Source organism: Psittacula echo (genome assembly GCF_963264785.1).
Source record: "Psittacula echo genome assembly, chromosome: 2".
Taxonomy (NCBI): domain Eukaryota; kingdom Metazoa; phylum Chordata; class Aves; order Psittaciformes; family Psittacidae; genus Psittacula; species Psittacula echo.
This window is the reverse complement of record NC_137737.1, coordinates 37,541,286-37,558,989: the sequence shown is the minus strand read 5'-3', so window position 1 is coordinate 37,558,989 and position 17,704 is coordinate 37,541,286. Positions and strand designations below refer to the sequence as shown.

General features: G+C 36.5%; 1 protein-coding gene across 10 annotated transcripts; it reads left to right on the top strand.

The window, feature by feature from the left end:
- Nucleotides 1–227: 227 nt before the first annotated feature.
- Nucleotides 228–17,167, top strand: DBF4 (DBF4-CDC7 kinase regulatory subunit). Of its 10 annotated transcripts, XM_080609966.1 has the most exons (14): nucleotides 228–285; nucleotides 428–520; nucleotides 2,927–3,105; nucleotides 5,106–5,300; nucleotides 6,365–6,415; nucleotides 6,962–7,031; nucleotides 7,180–7,256; nucleotides 8,629–8,659; nucleotides 8,916–8,961; nucleotides 10,519–10,650; nucleotides 13,189–13,303; nucleotides 13,641–13,762; nucleotides 14,959–15,923; nucleotides 16,823–17,167. In XM_080609966.1, exons 2-14 carry the CDS (start codon nucleotides 475–477, stop codon nucleotides 16,825–16,827), a joined length of 2,034 nt encoding a protein of 677 aa, XP_080466092.1. In that variant the 5' UTR covers nucleotides 228–285; nucleotides 428–474; the 3' UTR covers nucleotides 16,828–17,167. The 10 variants fall into 10 exon arrangements, with proteins under 10 accessions (XP_080466092.1, XP_080466089.1, XP_080466091.1 ...); XM_080609963.1 differs by lacking the exon at nucleotides 16,823–17,167 and having other exon boundaries at nucleotides 2,930–3,105; nucleotides 14,959–16,187; XM_080609965.1 differs by lacking the exon at nucleotides 16,823–17,167 and having other exon boundaries at nucleotides 5,190–5,300; nucleotides 14,959–16,187.
- The last annotated feature ends 537 nt before the right edge of the window (nucleotides 17,168–17,704 follow it).

The following is a 17,704-nucleotide window of genomic DNA, read 5'->3' as shown; positions in this document are numbered from 1 at the left end:
TCAGTCCCTGAAGCGAGGTGAGATAAGCCGGGTGGTAACGGCCGCTCGTGCCACTCCTGGGGCTCCTCGCCCACCCTTTCGCGGAAGGGTCTGGGCCGCGGCCTCACCGCCCCTCGCCCCGCCCCGCGTGACGCGCGCCCCAGGCCGACCGTTGGTGGAGCGCGAGGCCCGCGATGAGGGACCGGGCGTTCTGTGGGGCTGCACCGCTGCTCGCTGCGGGAGGAGGAGGAGGAGCGGGGCGGGACCCCGCGTGCCGTGCCGTGCCGGCGGCGGCGGGAAAGGCTGGTGAGGCGGAGACCCGCGGCCTCCACAGCGGCTGCCTTGGAGAGGCGCGAGAATCGCGGGAAGGGCGGGCGAGAGGGAGGGAGGGAGGGAGGGAAGAGGCTCTGGCTGCTGGGTTGCTTAGCGGCTCTGCTTAACCCCACAGGTGTGGCGGCGGGTGGAGCGGCGAGGAGGATGTGACTCCGCAGGAAGATGAAACCAAGCGCTGTGGAGGCTGCCGACAAAGGAACGCGTCCCCGTAAGCGGCGGGTGGCTGGGGCGGTCCAGCGTGGTGGGGGTTGATGAGGTTCGGGCCTTTCCCACAGGTAGCGAGGTCACTTTGACCCAGGCCTCGTGCTGGTGCCTCCTTTCTGGCTGTGTCTGTCAGACCCTGCCGTGAGCCTGGTGCCGCGTTTGGGCCTCTTGCTGCTGCCGGCCTAGCAGGCAAGCATGCCTCAGGCGGGCTTTGTTAGTGGTGTACAGCTGAAACAGACTTTGCAGGCTTTGCGGAATTGAACATAATGTGTGGACCTGGAAAGGTAGCTAGGCCAGTTGCTCTGTTTTCGCAAGATGCTTGCAGCGCAGAGAAGCTAGTAACTATGTTGAAATTCGCTAGGCCGCAGCCATGGAGACAGCTCCACCTGGGCAAGTCTTTGCTGGGATCAGGAGCATGCATGGAAGACACGCAAGGCCCATGGCATTAAAATTCATTTGCTTTACAAGAGAGCCACTTTACTGCAGTACTGCAGACTTACTCCAAACTTCTAATTATACATAAGTTTAATATGTGTTTTCCAATATTAATTTTAGCATTTAGTGTGTTAATGTTTGAGCTGCCTTGGCCACCACATTTTTGTGCTGAGTATAACACCATGTTTGATCCCTGGTCATCTGCGGAATTTCACTTGCATACCTGCTTATCATCCATCTTTTCTGTTCACATTTAGAATTGGTTGCACTGTCCTAAGCCTCCCCATTTTCCTATTTCTCTAATTCTTTTGGTCTCCTGGGTTCTACAAAGACTGCTCTTCCTGCTTCACTTACTGTATTCATAAGTTACTTACAGAATCCTGCAGCATGAGTGGTGGTTCTGCTCCCTCTTCCATTTAAGATCATTTCAGGGAGGGAGAGAATACATAACAGAGGAACTGTTTTGCCTGTTGGCTTTTTGTCTCCAGAAGAGGCCTGCTCACTTCCTGTAGCAGCCCTCTGTTTCTGGCTTCTTAGAAGAGAAGTAAGTTGTCAGTCAGTGAGGAAGAAAAGACAATGTAAAACTAAGAATGTGCAAGTCTTGGATGATTCTGTCTTTGCCATTGTAATTGGATGCCCTTGGAAGTATATAAGAAAAGAGAAGGTATAATTATTTTCACCTAATAATGTTATTTTAGTTTCCAGCTATGTTTAGCTTCAGGGACTTCATGAGTTGCGTGTTACTTCCGTGCATTTAGGACCCCACAAAATACTCTTTTTGCTTGTAATTGTGCAGTCTTTCCTTGAAATTGCATCTTGGCATCAACAGCATTCTTTGGCAGCAAGCTGCACAGGGTTTCCCTGTTGCACAGAGAATCAATTCCTGGTTTTCATTTTGTTCCTGACTCCTAGTTTTTTTGGTGTCCCATGGCTCTTGTTCTGGAATAGGTTTAGCCATTCTCTCTGTATTCTTGATTTTGCATCTCTGTATTGTTTTCCCCCTAAATAGTTTACTTTTGCAGACTGACAGTCTTAATCCACAAGCTCATTCTTTATGCCTTTCACCATCCTTCTTACTCTTTTGCAGGCTGTATTTAAGATGTGGCCGAGTCCTACATTTATGAAGTGGCATAATAAAATTTCCCATTTTATTTTCTGTTTCTTAGCAATTTTCTTTTTTTTTTACTGTCTTTAGATTGCTACTCAGTATTGAACTGATGTTCTTGTAGAACAACACCGCACTCCATGATTTATCTCAAGAAATAAGGCTTATTTCTCATGCAGACTAATTGCTTCCTTTTTAAAATGTCTAGTCTAACAGGCCTGTGTAGACAGCTCTCAGCACTAGGAAAGTTGTTGTTGTGTATCAGCACAGTTTAATTGCTGTATGTGGTTTCTTAGTTTTAGAGTAAAATTCGCTGGGACAGAAAGAGTGGTGATAACTGGAATGGCTTTGAACTTTAAGGTTAATTTTCCTGCATTTCATGTGGGTGCTAAAAATTCAGAGAAATAGCAGGATTTTTCTTGTTTCAGTTACTTTTGGCTGTGTTTAGTTTTAACGAATTTATAGGAATCCTTTTTGTTTCAGATGAATGAGAGACAGATTCTGTTCTAAAATTGTGTTCTTGTGACTCAGTGACTGAAAGCAGTGTATATAGAGGGGTACAGAGGTAGCAAATACCAAACTGGGTGAGAAAATTGATGTAATTGTACAACAACTGGAATAAAAAGTTCATTTTAGAATAAAAGTCCATTTTAGGATAGAATTTTAAGACAAAACTTAAACTTTTAAGGGCTGTATGCGGTATCACTGTTATTAATGTCTTGGTTTTGACATATTCAACATGTAGCTATTCTTTAAAAGCCTTATATTGCATGGAAGCTTGTTTTGCCCGTTTCCATAATTTAGAATTTTCTTTTTGGGTGGGTGAGAAATAAACACAGTTCTGCTTAAAATCCCTTTTTTTTTTGGCAGCAGATGGAATGCAAGCAAAAAGTGAAAAGATAAGATCTTCTCTGAAGAATGTGAAAAAAGATACAGGGAAGCCAGAGAAACTTAAGTACAAGCCTCTCACTGGGAAGGTGTTTTACCTCGATATTCCATCAAATGTGATCTCTGAAAAAATAGGAAAGGACCTCAAAGAGCTAGGAGGGGTAAGTTAATGAGCTCTGTATGAAACTAGAAGAAAATCTACATGTGTAGAATGCGTTTTCCATGATCTTTGTGTATTCATTTTGATGTTTGTATTTTATTTGTTACAGGATGTTTTTGTATGTTTGTCTTAATGTTTAATATGAACAATTAGCATATCAACAAAGTATTTTGTGTTTTGGTTTTTTTTTTTTTGGTGTTTGGGTTTGGTTTTTTGTTGTTGTTGTTTAGGTTTTCCAGTTGATTATTTATTTGCTTAAAATTTGGTCCTGATTTAATAAATTTCATTGTTGGAAATTATTACCCTCCCCTCCCTCCTTGTTGCTTCTGACTGTATTGACATGTTTACAATTAAAATTGTTCATCTGAACATGAAAGACCAGAGGAAGTGTTTTGCATACAGTTACTAAAAGTCAGTAACTTCAGTAAGTACTTTTTGCACGGAGTATGTTAATGAGTATTTTTAAATACTCTTATTTAAATAATAGATTTTGTAAACATTTTATTTTTTTTCCTTAACTCTCTCTTGCATACGGAAGAAACACTTTGATAAAGGCAAGTACAGATTATCATAGTAACACAGAAGCAATGCAATTGCTTAGTCCACTTTAAATATTTTGAATTAGTGTAAAGGAGTCTTGGCAGTTAAAATATTAAACACCCTTGAACCACAGAAGCAAAAGGGATCTGCTTAAATTGCTAGGTATTCTGAACACTGCTTTGGCAACACTTGAATGATCTCAAGGCAGTGCTGATTGGTTCTATGAAATTGACGCTTGTAAATCCAGAATGCTTGGAAGTTCTAGTAGAGGCAAGTAGTAGCAATGACATGGTTTCAAGTTCAATGCGTCTTTTTACATTTAGCATTAAATGAGTGCATGTTATCTTTTGTCTTTGTCTAAAACAGAGTTTTAGGAATTCATACGTGAAAGGTAAAGTTGCAAATCAAAGACTGAAAAGGAAGTTTTTCTGTTTTATTTCAAGGAATATATGCCTAAATCTGAGGTGTTCATCACCTTCAAGATCAACTACATGTGTTTTGTTGTTACTTGCGGGGAGTGCACTCAAAAGTGCTATGCTCTGTATGTCCCAGTTCTTTTAAAGGTGTGTAGAGCAGAATTGGAAGGCACAGTTTAAAACTCGCTGACTGTGCAATTTGTGTTTTCCATACTGATTAGTGAAGAAAAGGAAAATATTTTTAAGCTATGTAAACTGGCAAAAAATAAGGCAAATAGAACTGATCATCACACAGCAGTTGCTAATGAATGACTGAAGGAGCAAAATGGAAGAGAATAAGCATAGGACAATCACATTTTTTGTCTTACTGAGCATGAAAATATTATTAATCTACTTACGTCTTCTCATTTTGAGAAGTGTTCCAAATCTCTGGCAGTGTTCAAGGCCAGGTTGGATGGGGCTTTGAGCAACCTGGTGTAGTGGAAGGTATTCCTGCCTGTTTCAGGGGAGTTGGAACTAGATCATCTTAAGGCCCCTTCAACCCAAACTATTCTATGATCCTATAAATACTGTAGGTGTGAAACATGGTAACTATCCTGAAATTTTGATTTTTCTGTTGGTTCTAAACTTGATACATTTATAGCTTTCTGCAAACTGTAAATTACATTTGCATACACATGCCTTCAAGTTTAGCTGAACACTTCTATGTCGTTTCGGTTATGTAAAATTATAGGAACTGATTTCTTGAATTCTCTTATTTTTCTGTGCAGTGTTTGACTTCTATTTTTAAAGTATTCAGCTAGATAGTTCAAAGAATGATAACAGTCAAAACAAATCAAAGGTCTTTTGATATATACTTAAAAAATAAACTGAAATTAAAATTTGTGACTAATAAGGTGCTAGTATAGCCAAATTGTAATTATCATTCAGTATTTTTTAATTATTATAGAAGTTTTGTCACTTTTCTTTAAAATATGCAATGTAAGATAGAGTTAATTGGTTTACTGTCCTGAAATAATTACTTGCTTTCTATCTTTATATTTAGAGAGTGGAGAGTTTTCTTAGTAAAGATATCAGCTATCTGGTGTCTAATAAAAAGGAGGCAAAATTTGCACCAACTCTTGGTCAGATTTCTCCTGTTCCTAGCCCAGAATCTGCAGGTAATGGAGGAAATAGCTCACCTCATCCTAGCAACCGAAAAGATCGACATGACGGAAGTTCATTTAAGATAGCAGATACAGTAAGTTTCTTAGTATTATTACTGCAAATCAGGTACAACCCATAGGATATGCTCTTACAATGTTTCTCTTGTGTTGTTTTTTTGTTGGTTTTTTGTTTGTTTTTTTTTTTTAAAGATGAACACAATTCCTTGGGTGAATAATGTTGTTTGATGTTTTGCTTGTTTGAGTTGATTTGTTTGTTTCTGAACAGGTCAAATGTACTTTTAAACTAGTTCAGGTGAACTTGTTAAACTTGACTAACTAACTAAGCAAAGTTTCCAGTGGTTTCTGTCTCTTTAGCAACACAGCCTATTAAAATCTGGCTGCTGTGATGTTAATGCATGTATGTACAGAAGCACTCTGATAGTAGTACAAGGAAATAATTAAATGTTATGAATATTAAATTTTTCTGAGCTCTTAAAGGATCATGTTAATTGCAGTAATTAGTATCTGAATTTGTGCAGTTTTATGAGAAGTTTCTCATAGAAGCAAATTTTGTGTCCTTTAAAAAATGCAATTGGAAACAATTAGCTGTGCTATATATACATGGTACTTATTTAGAAACAGTCTGTGGGTTGGTCTTTCTATTGGCTAGGTGAGATTGCCTCATTTTGCAAATGACCTGGATAAAGGCATGCTCATTATGGATAAACAGCATACAGTACAGAAGCAGATGCAGTGGTGATAGAAAAGATGGGATAAGATGTAGGCTATGATTTTATTTGTGACTGTTAGCTTCATTTGGCACAAGTCCAGTTGATGGAATTTCATCATTTGGTGTGTGCCACTGGCTGCTGCTTCCCACCATCTAGCACCAACATTGCTCCAGCCATGTAGTGACTTGCTTTGGCTGAAAACAAATACTTACTGGTTCACACACACCCTTTCCCAGACTGTCAGCTGTAACTTTGTGGGCAAGATGTGAATTAATGAAAAATAGCAGTACAGTGAACAAAAGGAGACTGTCATACCTGAAATACTTATTTGTTAGCAACAATGTAAATTATCTGACCTTTTGGTTTGTTTGTTGTTTTTTTTAAATGGATACTAACTTAACTACAAACGTGTTGCTGTTTTAATATAGGTACGTATGAGCAGAGGAAAATCCTTAGTTGAAAAAGCAATCAAGGAGCAGGTAAGCCAAGTAATCAATGAATTCATGCTTGAGAAAGTTTGGGTTTGCTCTTGTAGAAAACAAGCAGTAGTAAGAATGATCTTGGTCTTAAGAAGTCCCTCATGGAACACTCTGGCAGAAGTAGAGAGATTGTCTTAAGTAAAACTGTCAGGTCATTCTTTCTGGGTACTTCCTGAAGAATTGAAAGTTTGTGTAGTCTTATTGCCAATATTATAATATATTGGGCTTACTGATACAGCTAGCATTTGAGAGGTGCTCCTGAAGTTAGAGTAAATATATATATATTCACTGTCTTCAAATCTTGCTGTAAAATGTGACAATAGAGAACAATTTTGGCTTCATGAAAGGTTAAGTGTAATCTTTTGATGGTAAAGGGCTGAGACATGGAGATGGAAGAGTCAGTTGAGGTGACCAGACAGCCTTTTGGCAAGAAGCAAACCATTGGCACTTAGATCACAGCTTCCATATTACATGATTTAATATAATTGTAATTATTTTATATTATCTACTATATATTGCTTTATTAATATAATTTATTGTTCGCAGGATTTAATCCCTTCTGGTAGTATACTATCCAATGCATTGAGCTGGGGAGTGAAGATACTTCATATTGATGGTAAGTATTTTGTTTGATGAAGCCTACCGTGAACTTGTAACATTCATTTAATTATTTTTTTGTTGAATTCAAAATACTAAAAATGATAAATTACTTCAGATATACAAAAATAAACTTAGCTGAGTATAATTGTCCCTCTTTTTGCCAGATGTTAAGAATTACATTGAACAAAAGAAAAAGGAACTCTACCTAATCAAAAGAGCAGGCAGTTCTTCAAAAGATGTGGTAAGTGGTTCTTTGCCATTTGTTTCACTGAGAACGCAGGTGTCCTAAATACTACCTACTGTGAAGCTTGCAGATTCTATTTTAATGACGTCTTGCTCATGTTCAGTTTTTCAGACTGGTATGTTTCATGAACTGATTTAAAAAACGTATTTAAAAACCAGAAAGTATTAGCTATTAATTTCAGCCTTATTAAAAGATAAATATAATAGTAGCATTGATTAAATCATATATGGATCTTTGCTGTTGCAAAGGATATCTTGGAATCAGAAGTACTGAACTGCCTGAAATGATGTATGTGAAATTGTGGTTAAGTTGCTTTTTATAATTTTCCCTATGACACAGTGATTGGAAACCTTCCTTTTGGTGGGCCATTTTGAAATGCCCCATTACCTGAAGAAAGCTGTCTCTAGGGAATCTTTTCAGGCAGTTGTTCAAACCTACATCTCTTCTTCCTAGTCTTGTAAAGAACTCACATAAAGTGTCTTTGAGCTATTCTGCTGATAACATGCAGTTGGCATGTGAAAAATCTCAATTTCTCCAGATTTTGGTGTATGATACAGTGAGACATTGAAACTGTTTTAGCTGCTTATGTTCTCTGTCTGCAGTATCCCTATAATTTAAATTAGAGATGTGAAGTTGCATAATTATCTAGTCCAGGCAGGGCTCTGCGATAAGTAAATTAAATGGTAACGTATATAGACCATCGTATGTTACGTTTTTTTGGAATGCCATAGCAGCTACTTATTGAGGCTACATCAAATCCTCTGCTAAATCGTTAGTGTCCTGGTGTTCATGGATAGCAAGATGGAGCTTTTTGCAAGTAGTATAAAATAGGTGTTTGTACCTTTACCAGAATCAATTACAGCCAACACCTGGTACTTTACTCTTTCTGAAAACAAAAGACTTTTAAGTTTAATCCTCATTGACAAGAAAAACCTGTGTAAATCCATTCAAATGAGAAGAATTGCTTTAATTGAAGAATGTTATCTGGAATTTTAGTTTGTAGTTAATATTCACAACAGTTTGTAAATGCTAATTATCTGTACTTAAGAATCAACTTTAAACCCTGGCAGGGTATTTTGGGTTTTTTGGTTGAATTTGGTTTTAGGAAAAATAAATTGAAACATCTCAAGGAGAACTTTTTCTAATTTTGTTTTTGTGGTGTAGAAATATTTCTTTGGGAAACATGTCACTGTATTTCTGAAGTAGTAATGAATTTTAATTTCCTGCAAATCATATGCATGACTGTGTGTGAAGTCATGATTAGCACAGGGAGAGCCTCATAACTTAAAATTAGCTACAGCTAAATCTTTAATTAAAATGCAGAATAATGCTAATGGGGGTTTTATACGTTTTCTCTATTTTCCTATAGGGAAAACAAGTTACTACTCAAAAGTCAAGAAGTAAGTATTAATATTTGTAGAGGTGTATGTTTTGCTTATTTTCTGAATGTTTAAAAATGGACTACAGTTCATAATCTTGTCAAGCGTGCTGCTGTATTCTGGTTTGTATGTCCAAGAAAAGCATATAGAAAAACTTAATGGAAGCCGAGAGTTTGTCAAAACATGTACATACTGAGTTCTAAAATAATGTACTGGAGTAACTTGCTGAATGAAGAAAAGTATTTCTCTCAATTTTTGGTTTTTTTCCCACCTTGAGCAGGTAGACTGAAAAATCCATTTGTGAAAGTGGAAGATAGAAGTCGGTAAGTATTCTCTTCATGCGTTAAGTGATGTGGTTCTCAAACTTGAGTAATTGAGAAGCATTTAGTATGCCTTCAGGAAGTGGCCTTCAGATTTGAATTTCTTTCTAGCTTTAGATGCTAGGCATGTTGTCCTCCTAACATAAGATAAAACATTTTTGTCTTTACGTGCTCTGGGTAGCTATCTGTGTTGAGCCACTGAATGAGATTGAGCAAGTATTAGTATGGTAGGGAATAGTTGCAGTAAGTAATGTAAGGGAAGTTAAGGTATCGCTCCAGATCATGAGACTGCTTTCTTAGGGTTACTTTCTGCCAAGGGCCTTAATGAATGAAAAGGAAAGCTGGAAGCTTTGAACCTTGACATCTTTTCTTAGATCCAAATCCTGTTGCCCAAAAGGCCAGTAAAACTTTCTATACTAAATTCCAGTCCTGTAGTCTCAACTCAGTAACATTCTGGTCCTGGAATTGATCAGACCTGGTTCTGTAAGGAAATGCCAGTTTGCTAGAAGTTGAGAGAGCAATGGATTATAAAAAAGTGTGGTCTGGACAGCGTATTTTGCATCTTTATATTCTTAACTAAATTCTACTTTATGATGACATTTATAAGCTCCAAATCCTTTGAGTTCATTTTTTTGACACTTACCTGAAATAAAAAGATCTAAGCTGGTCTTGCGCTGAGAACTATTCTGATAGAAGAGGGACATGAGGGTAGTGGGGATAATTGGACACATATAGTTGAAGAAATTTGTTTATAAATAGATATGCATTTGACTTCTGAACTAAACACAGGAAGCACTTTTGAATGTTATGTAATGTAAGCAATGTTTTTTAATGTTTAAATGTTTAGGCAATGTTAGTAACTGCTCACAAAATGCTTAGCTGTCCCTATAATGTTTCCAGACTTGATCTTTTTCTGCCTGGGCAGCTTGTAATAGTAATATGGGAGAAAAAAGTCAGACTGAACTCTGGCATCAGCATTTCAGTCAAATGATTCAGTATGTGAACTTTTGACACGCCCTATTTTAAACTTTCTTAATATATTCAGTGTGCTGGTATGGTTGCTAGTTCTGTTATCTCTCAAGTACAGTGATATACAGGAAAAAAACCTTTCTGGAAAATGAAAAGGTCTGGTTTTATATCTTGAATGGTGAATTGATTAAAATTTTTGAAAAAGAAGAAAATGGTAAAATTGGGGCAAAAAAATTGCATTTGATGTTAGGAACTGCTGTAGCTACTTCTCAGGAACACAGATACACCAGTGTCCAAATTGCTTAGTTTTACTGGTTACCCAACTCTAAATGATAAATAGGCATGAAAGGTATACCGCAAGGAAAGTATGAGACAGCTATCGAAACTCCAGGCAAATCTGTTTTAAGAAAGTATCATGTTTTTAGGAAGGAAGGAATGACTTATTCTAGGATATTTGTTTGCTTAGCATTCTGTGTATGATATATGTAAAAGTGAGACACTTTTCCATGTTTTTGACCCGATTGTATTTTTGTGCTGTAAACTCCTTTTTCCATTTTGAGGGTTTTAATGCACTTGTTTTGTTGCATACAGCCTCTACCGGCCATTTTATCTGCAGTTACCCATTTTTCCAGTTCTGAATTACTGTGTTCCAAAACCATATAGTCCGTTTGAGGTGGATAAGAAGCATCCTTCTGGTCAAAAGCAAACACAGTCTAAGCAAAGGTTTGTTGAAAACTTGTAGAGGGGTGGGTAGTGGAGAGAATGGTTCTCTAAAATAATTGTAATGTAATTGTTTTCTAAAATTGATGTGCTTCTAATTTTGTGCGATATTTAGTACTGATAGCCATGTCTCATCTGATGTATTTGCTGCACTGTAACTGTTGGTGTCTGTCTATCTTTCTGTACCCTCCTTATCCTGTCTTTAGTCCTTTTTTTGGACATACAGATGCATACATCCAAAAATGCAGCCTTCTCCTATCACTGTGGGTCAGCATAAGATACTTTTTTTTTCCTTTCTGACACTGGTTTCTTCTTTGTCCTCATCTTGGGTGCGTAAGTAAGTATTTTAAAGGAAGTGCATTTCTTAAGACTACTTTTGGTATTTGTCAGCATAATACCAAAGTAGGCAGCTAAAAATCTGTGCAACTGTGATATTCAGACATAGTGCAAATCATTGTTGATAAAGTCTAATTTGTACAAGTTAGACTGCAAATGCTGCCTCAGCTCTTCAGAGGAGTTGGTCTTACAGTGTTTATATGATAAATTTTGGCATTCAGGCTCAGTTACAGCACTCCAGATGCAGTTAGAACTTTGGTAAATCCATTTTATGATTCGAAACTACTTAGGAATCTTAATTATCTGGGTTTTGGTGAACCATACTATTATTTTTAATCTCTTATACCTAGCATATAGGGAGTATTAATGATTCTTTCATTGATTTCTTAAACTGACTCACATAAGAGACTAAAGATATTTAGGTGAAAAGTAGCTTTGATAAATGTGGAACTTTCTGTATCTAGTAACTTCCACTGCTTTTCTGTCCTTGGGGGCTAAAGGCTTACTTAGGTATAATACTTTTTTTTATAAAATAGCTTCTCCAGTCTTGAGTTCTATCCAGTCTTCACCATTATTATAGTGCTGCAGGTTTTCAGGTGGTGTTGCCATGCTGAATTTTATTTATTTTAATTGCAGTAAATAGAGCAGTATGAAAAAGCAAAGCAATTGTAACAGCAGTAACTTTTGCAAGTTTGAAGCAATTTCTGCTATTATCTCTTCAGAGGAGGTTAGAAAGGCCCATTCTTTTTAAAGCATTAAAAAATACTATTTGTATTTATATGGATTATGGTATATTTAAAAAATCAGGAATTATGTTTCAGTGAATGTTCCTATTTAATCTTTTGGGTTGGCACATGCCAAAGAGATTTAGGTGGGAGATTATTTCATACTCAGCAGGTAAATGTGAGGAATGTCAATTTGGGAAGAGAAAAAAGGGAGTGCTTAATTTTTTTATCTGTGAGAAAAAGCTTGTTGAAGCAAAGTTGTCAGTCCCATTTGCTTCTGTATTTGGCAAGACCTGCAGCCATTATTCAATTTTCAGGTGATAAATTCAGTTGCTTATATTCTGCTCTACTGGTTCCGTGATTTTTACAGTACTAAAGAGGGAAGGTGAAAAGGTTAGTGTTGTTAATATTAACGACTACACAGTTAGGTGCAGCCTATCCTGTGGAACCCAACAGATGCTGGGGCAGGTGTTACCAGTGTAGACTTGACTGGAAATGATTGGTGAAAGCAGTGTACCCTTATTACGCTTGTTTGCTTTGTAAGAGCAGAGATTTTTCAGGACAGGTGTTTTGATGTAAAGACCTGAGCTTACATCTATGAAGATACTTGGTAAAGTCTGTCAGAATCATTTTTGGCAAGACAGGGAGATGGCACTATTTCTCTAAAGTAAAAGGGAAATAGAGATTGATGGTTTTGCTTTACCACTAGCACATCATCCTTAGGTAATTTAATGGTGAATTGAAGCAAATGGTGAATTGAAGCAAAAAAATTGAAGCTAGTTCTCTCCAGATGAGGACTCTGAAAATTATGGAGCAGCTATTGAAATCTCTTTGTGTTTTAATCTCCAGGAATAACTTGAGGTTCATTTCCTCCTATTTCCACTTGTCCTGTTTTTCTAGATACAGGCTAAAATGGCATTTGGTCAGCATATTCAAAACCTGTGTATAAACCAACAAATGTGACTGTTTTTTACGTCTGCCAAAGAATGAGAGGTCATCTGTTAGACCAAGTGGTTTTGCTGTGTGTTTTCTTGGCATCAAAAATACTGACAGTGGTTGAGATGTTAGAAGACTTTTTTTCCCCCTAGTTTTTGCTTTATCAACCCTCCTTTTATCAGCTATGCACAGAGGCTTCAGCATGTCCTGTGTTTTGTCAAGAGATATTTTTTTGTTTAGCAATTTTGCACTGTTTATTCTGAGTCAGTAGTGTATCTGTACTAACCTGGATGTTTCATGTTTACAAAGAGTTCCACTGGGTCTGCCAGTCATTTTTGCAGTAATTTCTTTTTTTTCTAATTAATGCACAATTTCTTCTTTATTTTTTTTCCCTAGGCTTTGACTAACAATTTAAATAGTTTGAGCAGAAATGATATTTTTTTTTATTATTATTAAAGTGATCAAGAACAAGTGTGCTGTGAGAGGCAAGTATAGAGCTCAGCTCCATATTTGAGACTTATTAATATAACTTTTCTGTTAACAGAACCAAAATAAATAGTGACAAGGACTGTGGAACTCCTGTTCAGCTCCCTCAGAAGGACAAAAAAAGGAGAGGATATTGTGAATGCTGTGGGAAGAAATATGAAGATCTGCAAATAGTATGTGAAATGTCAAGTATATGCTTGGATAGTGTCATCTCTCAAGTGGGGTATCAGCAGTGGTTTCTACTTGCTAATTTAATATAATTTTTTATCTTAGGAGATTTTCTGACTGTATCTCCTAAAAAGCAGCAAGTGGGTATTTTTTTTTTTTTGACCATGTAGGTTTAAAATCTTGATAGTTGCTTCTATATATGGTAACTGAAGGCAGTAGTAGCTCATGTCTCAGAGACCCTGGTAATAAATGATATTTACTTACTGCTCCATATCATACTGCTGACTTGTATATTCATAAATGTAATAGTAGATTAATTTCATGTTTTTCCTTTAATTCCAGCATCTTGAAAGTGAACAGCACCGAAATTTTGCACAAAGCACACAGTATCAAGTTGTTGATGATATAATCTCAAAGTTTGTTTACAAGTTTGTAGAATACAAAGATGATGAAAAAATAAAAAGGTAAGTTACATTTTCTGAGCTCTGTGAGTTGAGACATTGAACATAAAGATACTTAGTTCTGAAATCTGGATCTGGTACAGAATAAATTCATGTTTTCAGTCTGAAATAAGTTGCTGAAATTTGCAATGCAGTTGTACCTGGCAAATAGTTATGTAAAGCAGAAATTAGAGAGGAAAATAAAAAAAAAAAGTGCAGATGGTATCATAAGAAAATTAGACTGAAAAGATTTGCCAGAAGTTGTCCTACCTATCCTTCAGCTTTAGAAAAGCAAGTTCCTGTACTAAAACATTGCTGACAGAAGAACAGCAATATCTGAACATCTTGCTCTAAAAACTTTGTCATTCTTAGTAGCCTGAGAACAGCGAATGATATCCTTGTCATTCAATCTGCTCTCCTTACCAGTGGAAAACTTTTCCTGATCTAGATCTTGCTGCCTATACTTTGTCTCTTAGCTTCTGACCTGCCTGTGCTGGACAAATAAAGCGGATTTTCCTTTCCTCTTCGTAGCTCAAAAGCTTAGGTGGGCTAAACAGACTTGTTTCACATCTTGGACTGTAGGCAGCAGTGTCTTAGTTCCAAGTAACTGTACCTCAATTCAGGATTGCTCTGGTTTGTTGTAAATAAGTTGGGAGATTAGGAATAACTTTCTTGCTTTTTTTTTTTTTTTTTTTTTTTTTTTTTTAAGTATTGAAGGAATAAGGATATTTTTAGTGAAATCAAATGAAATGCAAATAGAGGCAAACAGCTGATAGCCTGATGAAGGCAAGCCTTTATTCCTTTTCTAACCTGAAAATACTCAGGTTAGGTTTGAAATGCTATGCCAAGAAAAAAATGTATAATTATGCTAACTTTTGTGTGTATATGTCATAGAATATTTGTATTTATAGAGATTGCATTATATTCATTAATGTCTTCTGTTCTTGATACCACTATAAATTGAGATGTACTGAAATACTAGGCTACTTATTTCATGTATTTTTAAAACAATTTAATGAGCTGTAGAAATCAATAAGAAAAATAAGACACTGTTCCTATAGAAATAGTGTGTTGCTACTCTAAGTAGATCTTATCTTTTAAAAGTAAAACAAAAAATTGCTTTGCCACTTCTGTTGCTTTTCTAGAATCAGTTGCCTATGGAGTTGTTTCCCATGTGTTTTCCAGGTGTGTGTTAATAATTCTAAACAATTTCATTGTAGGACAAAATGTAGTACAGGCTGTTTTTCTCCTATTATTGGGAAGATAACTAGACCAGATGAGCTGAAAGAACGACTGAAAAAGCAACGCATTTCCTTGAAAAGCTACTCGTGGAAGGATACGACAATGCAGGCACTCAAGCTGGATCGCCAGCCTGTGGAAATACAACCAAATTCTGTGCCAATACCTACTCCTCTTTCTGGGTCTGTTTGTTCAGTTCTGTATTGTCACCTCGCACAACCTTCGGAACTGCAAATTAAGTTCAGAAATAATGATGAAAATGCTAAAACTGATTGCTCCTGTGCTGCAAACTTAAGACAGACTGTTGTATCATCATATTTCATACAACCACCCCCTCGGAAAGATGACAAGGCATATACAGAGACCTTGTCTCAAGCTTATGAGTCATCCAATAAGGAAATACTGGAACTAGAAGTAAATAAAAAGAATTTACAGTGTTTTCAGGAAGGCATGTGTACTTTATGTTCTTATGCTGAAGTTACAGAATTTAGTGAAAAGGACAAACACCCATTGCAGCCAAAAAGAAAATTAAATAATGCAGTAGTTCTACCAGCAAAGTGTTTGAGAAAAGATGCCAATCCTACGTTTGTCAAGAAACATCGTGATTTCTGTGATAATCATCAACAGATGCAGCACAATGTAGTTCTGGAGGCTGAGGTATCTGATACTGCTATAAACAAAGAACTTAATGAATTGGCTGCCAGCACTACACCCAGTTCACCATCTGGAAAACTGCACAGAAAAGTGAAGCTTTACTTGGGAAGAAATAAAAGAGAAACCCAGAAACAAAACCTGGAGTTATGCGTAAAGTATACAAATGGACTGTCTGTTCCTGAACAGAAGAGAAGCTCTTGCAGCTCCCCAGTGCAGGCCCTGCTGGACTTATTTCAGACAAGTGAAAGAAACTCAGAATTTGGAGGTTTTTCAGGTTACACAGAGAGCAAAGGTACAACTAGCATGAAAGATATATGGGAAGGGCAGAATACAAATCTTATGTGGTCATTATTTTCCTCTTCATCCTCATCCCCATTTGTTGGATTTTAATGCTGCTTTATTTAATAATTTTAAATAAACTTGCAAATTGAAGATTTTATTCATGGAGACTTTAATTGCTATATTATACGTACAGATGGTTTGGTTTTCAAATTTTTTAATGCAAAACTTCTGTATATGTAAATTTGAAAAATAAAACTAAAGTGGGTTTTTTTTTAGTTTTTTGGTTTTTGGTTTTTTGGTTGTTTTGTTTTTTCCCTTTAAAAGGTACTGTTTTATCACAGCTAGTAAAAGGCCCTGACTCCAGATTTGGGGTTAAATTAGTTGCAAGGCAAAACCAATAAGCATGAGATGGGGTAGGTATGTTTGGATAGAATTATTTTGTAAAGTCATTGATTATGGTACGTTCTAAATAACCACATTATAAATAACTGGAAGTTCCATTGTGAATAAGGCAGTCCATTACTTGCCAACTGCTGATGTTTTGTGGAGGTTTGGTTGCTTCACTTACTGCTGCTGCTTTATTAGAGAATGCCAAAAAAAAAAAAAAAAAAGTTACTTGCTTTCCTAGTATTTCCTCTGCTGAAATTGTCTCACAAACCTATGTAATCATAAAGAAATAGCATTAGGAAAGTGTATATTATAATTTTTGGCTATTATAACATAATTTATTTTTAGACTAAAACTTGTCGTATTCAGTATTTCAGCCAATAGGAAAGCAATAGGTGTGTGCTTTGATTTTGCTTTTAAAAAACCCCAACACAATAACAGCAGCAGAAACAATTACCACAAAAAAACCCAGCCAGTCAGTTTCTGATTGATTCAAGTTATTTGTTTGATTTTTTCTTTCAGAGTAGCCAGTTGCCTGACTAGCTTACCCGGAGGCAGAGTGAAAGATACAAGTGAGAATTGGAAAAACTTTTTTTAAGACTTCAAACCTTTACCAGAGCTGATCTCTGTCAGAATTTCTGTATCTGTAAATCAGTGCAGGGTATGAGTATGGAATTACAAGAGGTAATTGCAGTGCTTTATTAATAAATGTTAAGTGCCTTGAGGTCATGTAAGATCCCTAAACCAGCAGAAATTACTCTTTAATTTTTCTTCCGAAATTACTTGTTTGTATTTTTATCTCTTGCCCATTTATTATTCTCAAGCTTACTCTGTCAGTGTTCTTATAAAGTGGTTTCAGTCATTGCATACTTTAGTCTGTCCTTTATGGGATAGTGTCTAAGAGGGGGTAGGTAATGTTGGTGTGCAGGAATGGGTGAGGAAAATAACAATTACTTTCCTTTAAAGAGCATATGAGTTGGAAGCTTAAAGGTGACATTGCTGACTCCACTGTTCATATAATTGCCTGTACAGTCTGGTAAAGATTGCTTTTTGGTCTCTCCATTTTAATGGTTACCTCTGGGTTGATTTAGAGTTTCTTCTGATCTGGATTCATGTAAAAAAATTATATAGAAAGCCATTACAGAAATTTGCAAAATTAACCTTTTTTTAAAGGGGTTGATCTCAAAGATATATGGTTTTTTTTTTTTTTTTTTTTTTTTTTGGCCTGTAACTTACCAATATATAGTGCTTTAGGGATGGAACTTTTAAGAACATTGAAGCAATTACTTTGATCTTCATGTTGTGCGATGCTTTAATGATAGAAGGATTGCTCAAGATGCGATGAATGCAGTCTGTTCAGTCTATTTTAGGAACAAGTGTTTGACCACATTTATTGAGCATGTT

Coding starts and splice junctions, on each gene's coding strand:
- DBF4 (XM_080609959.1), top strand. CDS start 475: ATGAAACCAAGCGCTGTGGAGGCTGCCGACAAAGGAACGCGTCCCC. Junction 5,301..6,364: donor CATTTAAGATAGCAGATACA/GTAAGTTTCTTA, acceptor GTTTTAATATAG/GTACGTATGAGCAGAGGAAA. Junction 7,032..7,179: donor GAAGATACTTCATATTGATG/GTAAGTATTTTG, acceptor TCTTTTTGCCAG/ATGTTAAGAATTACATTGAA.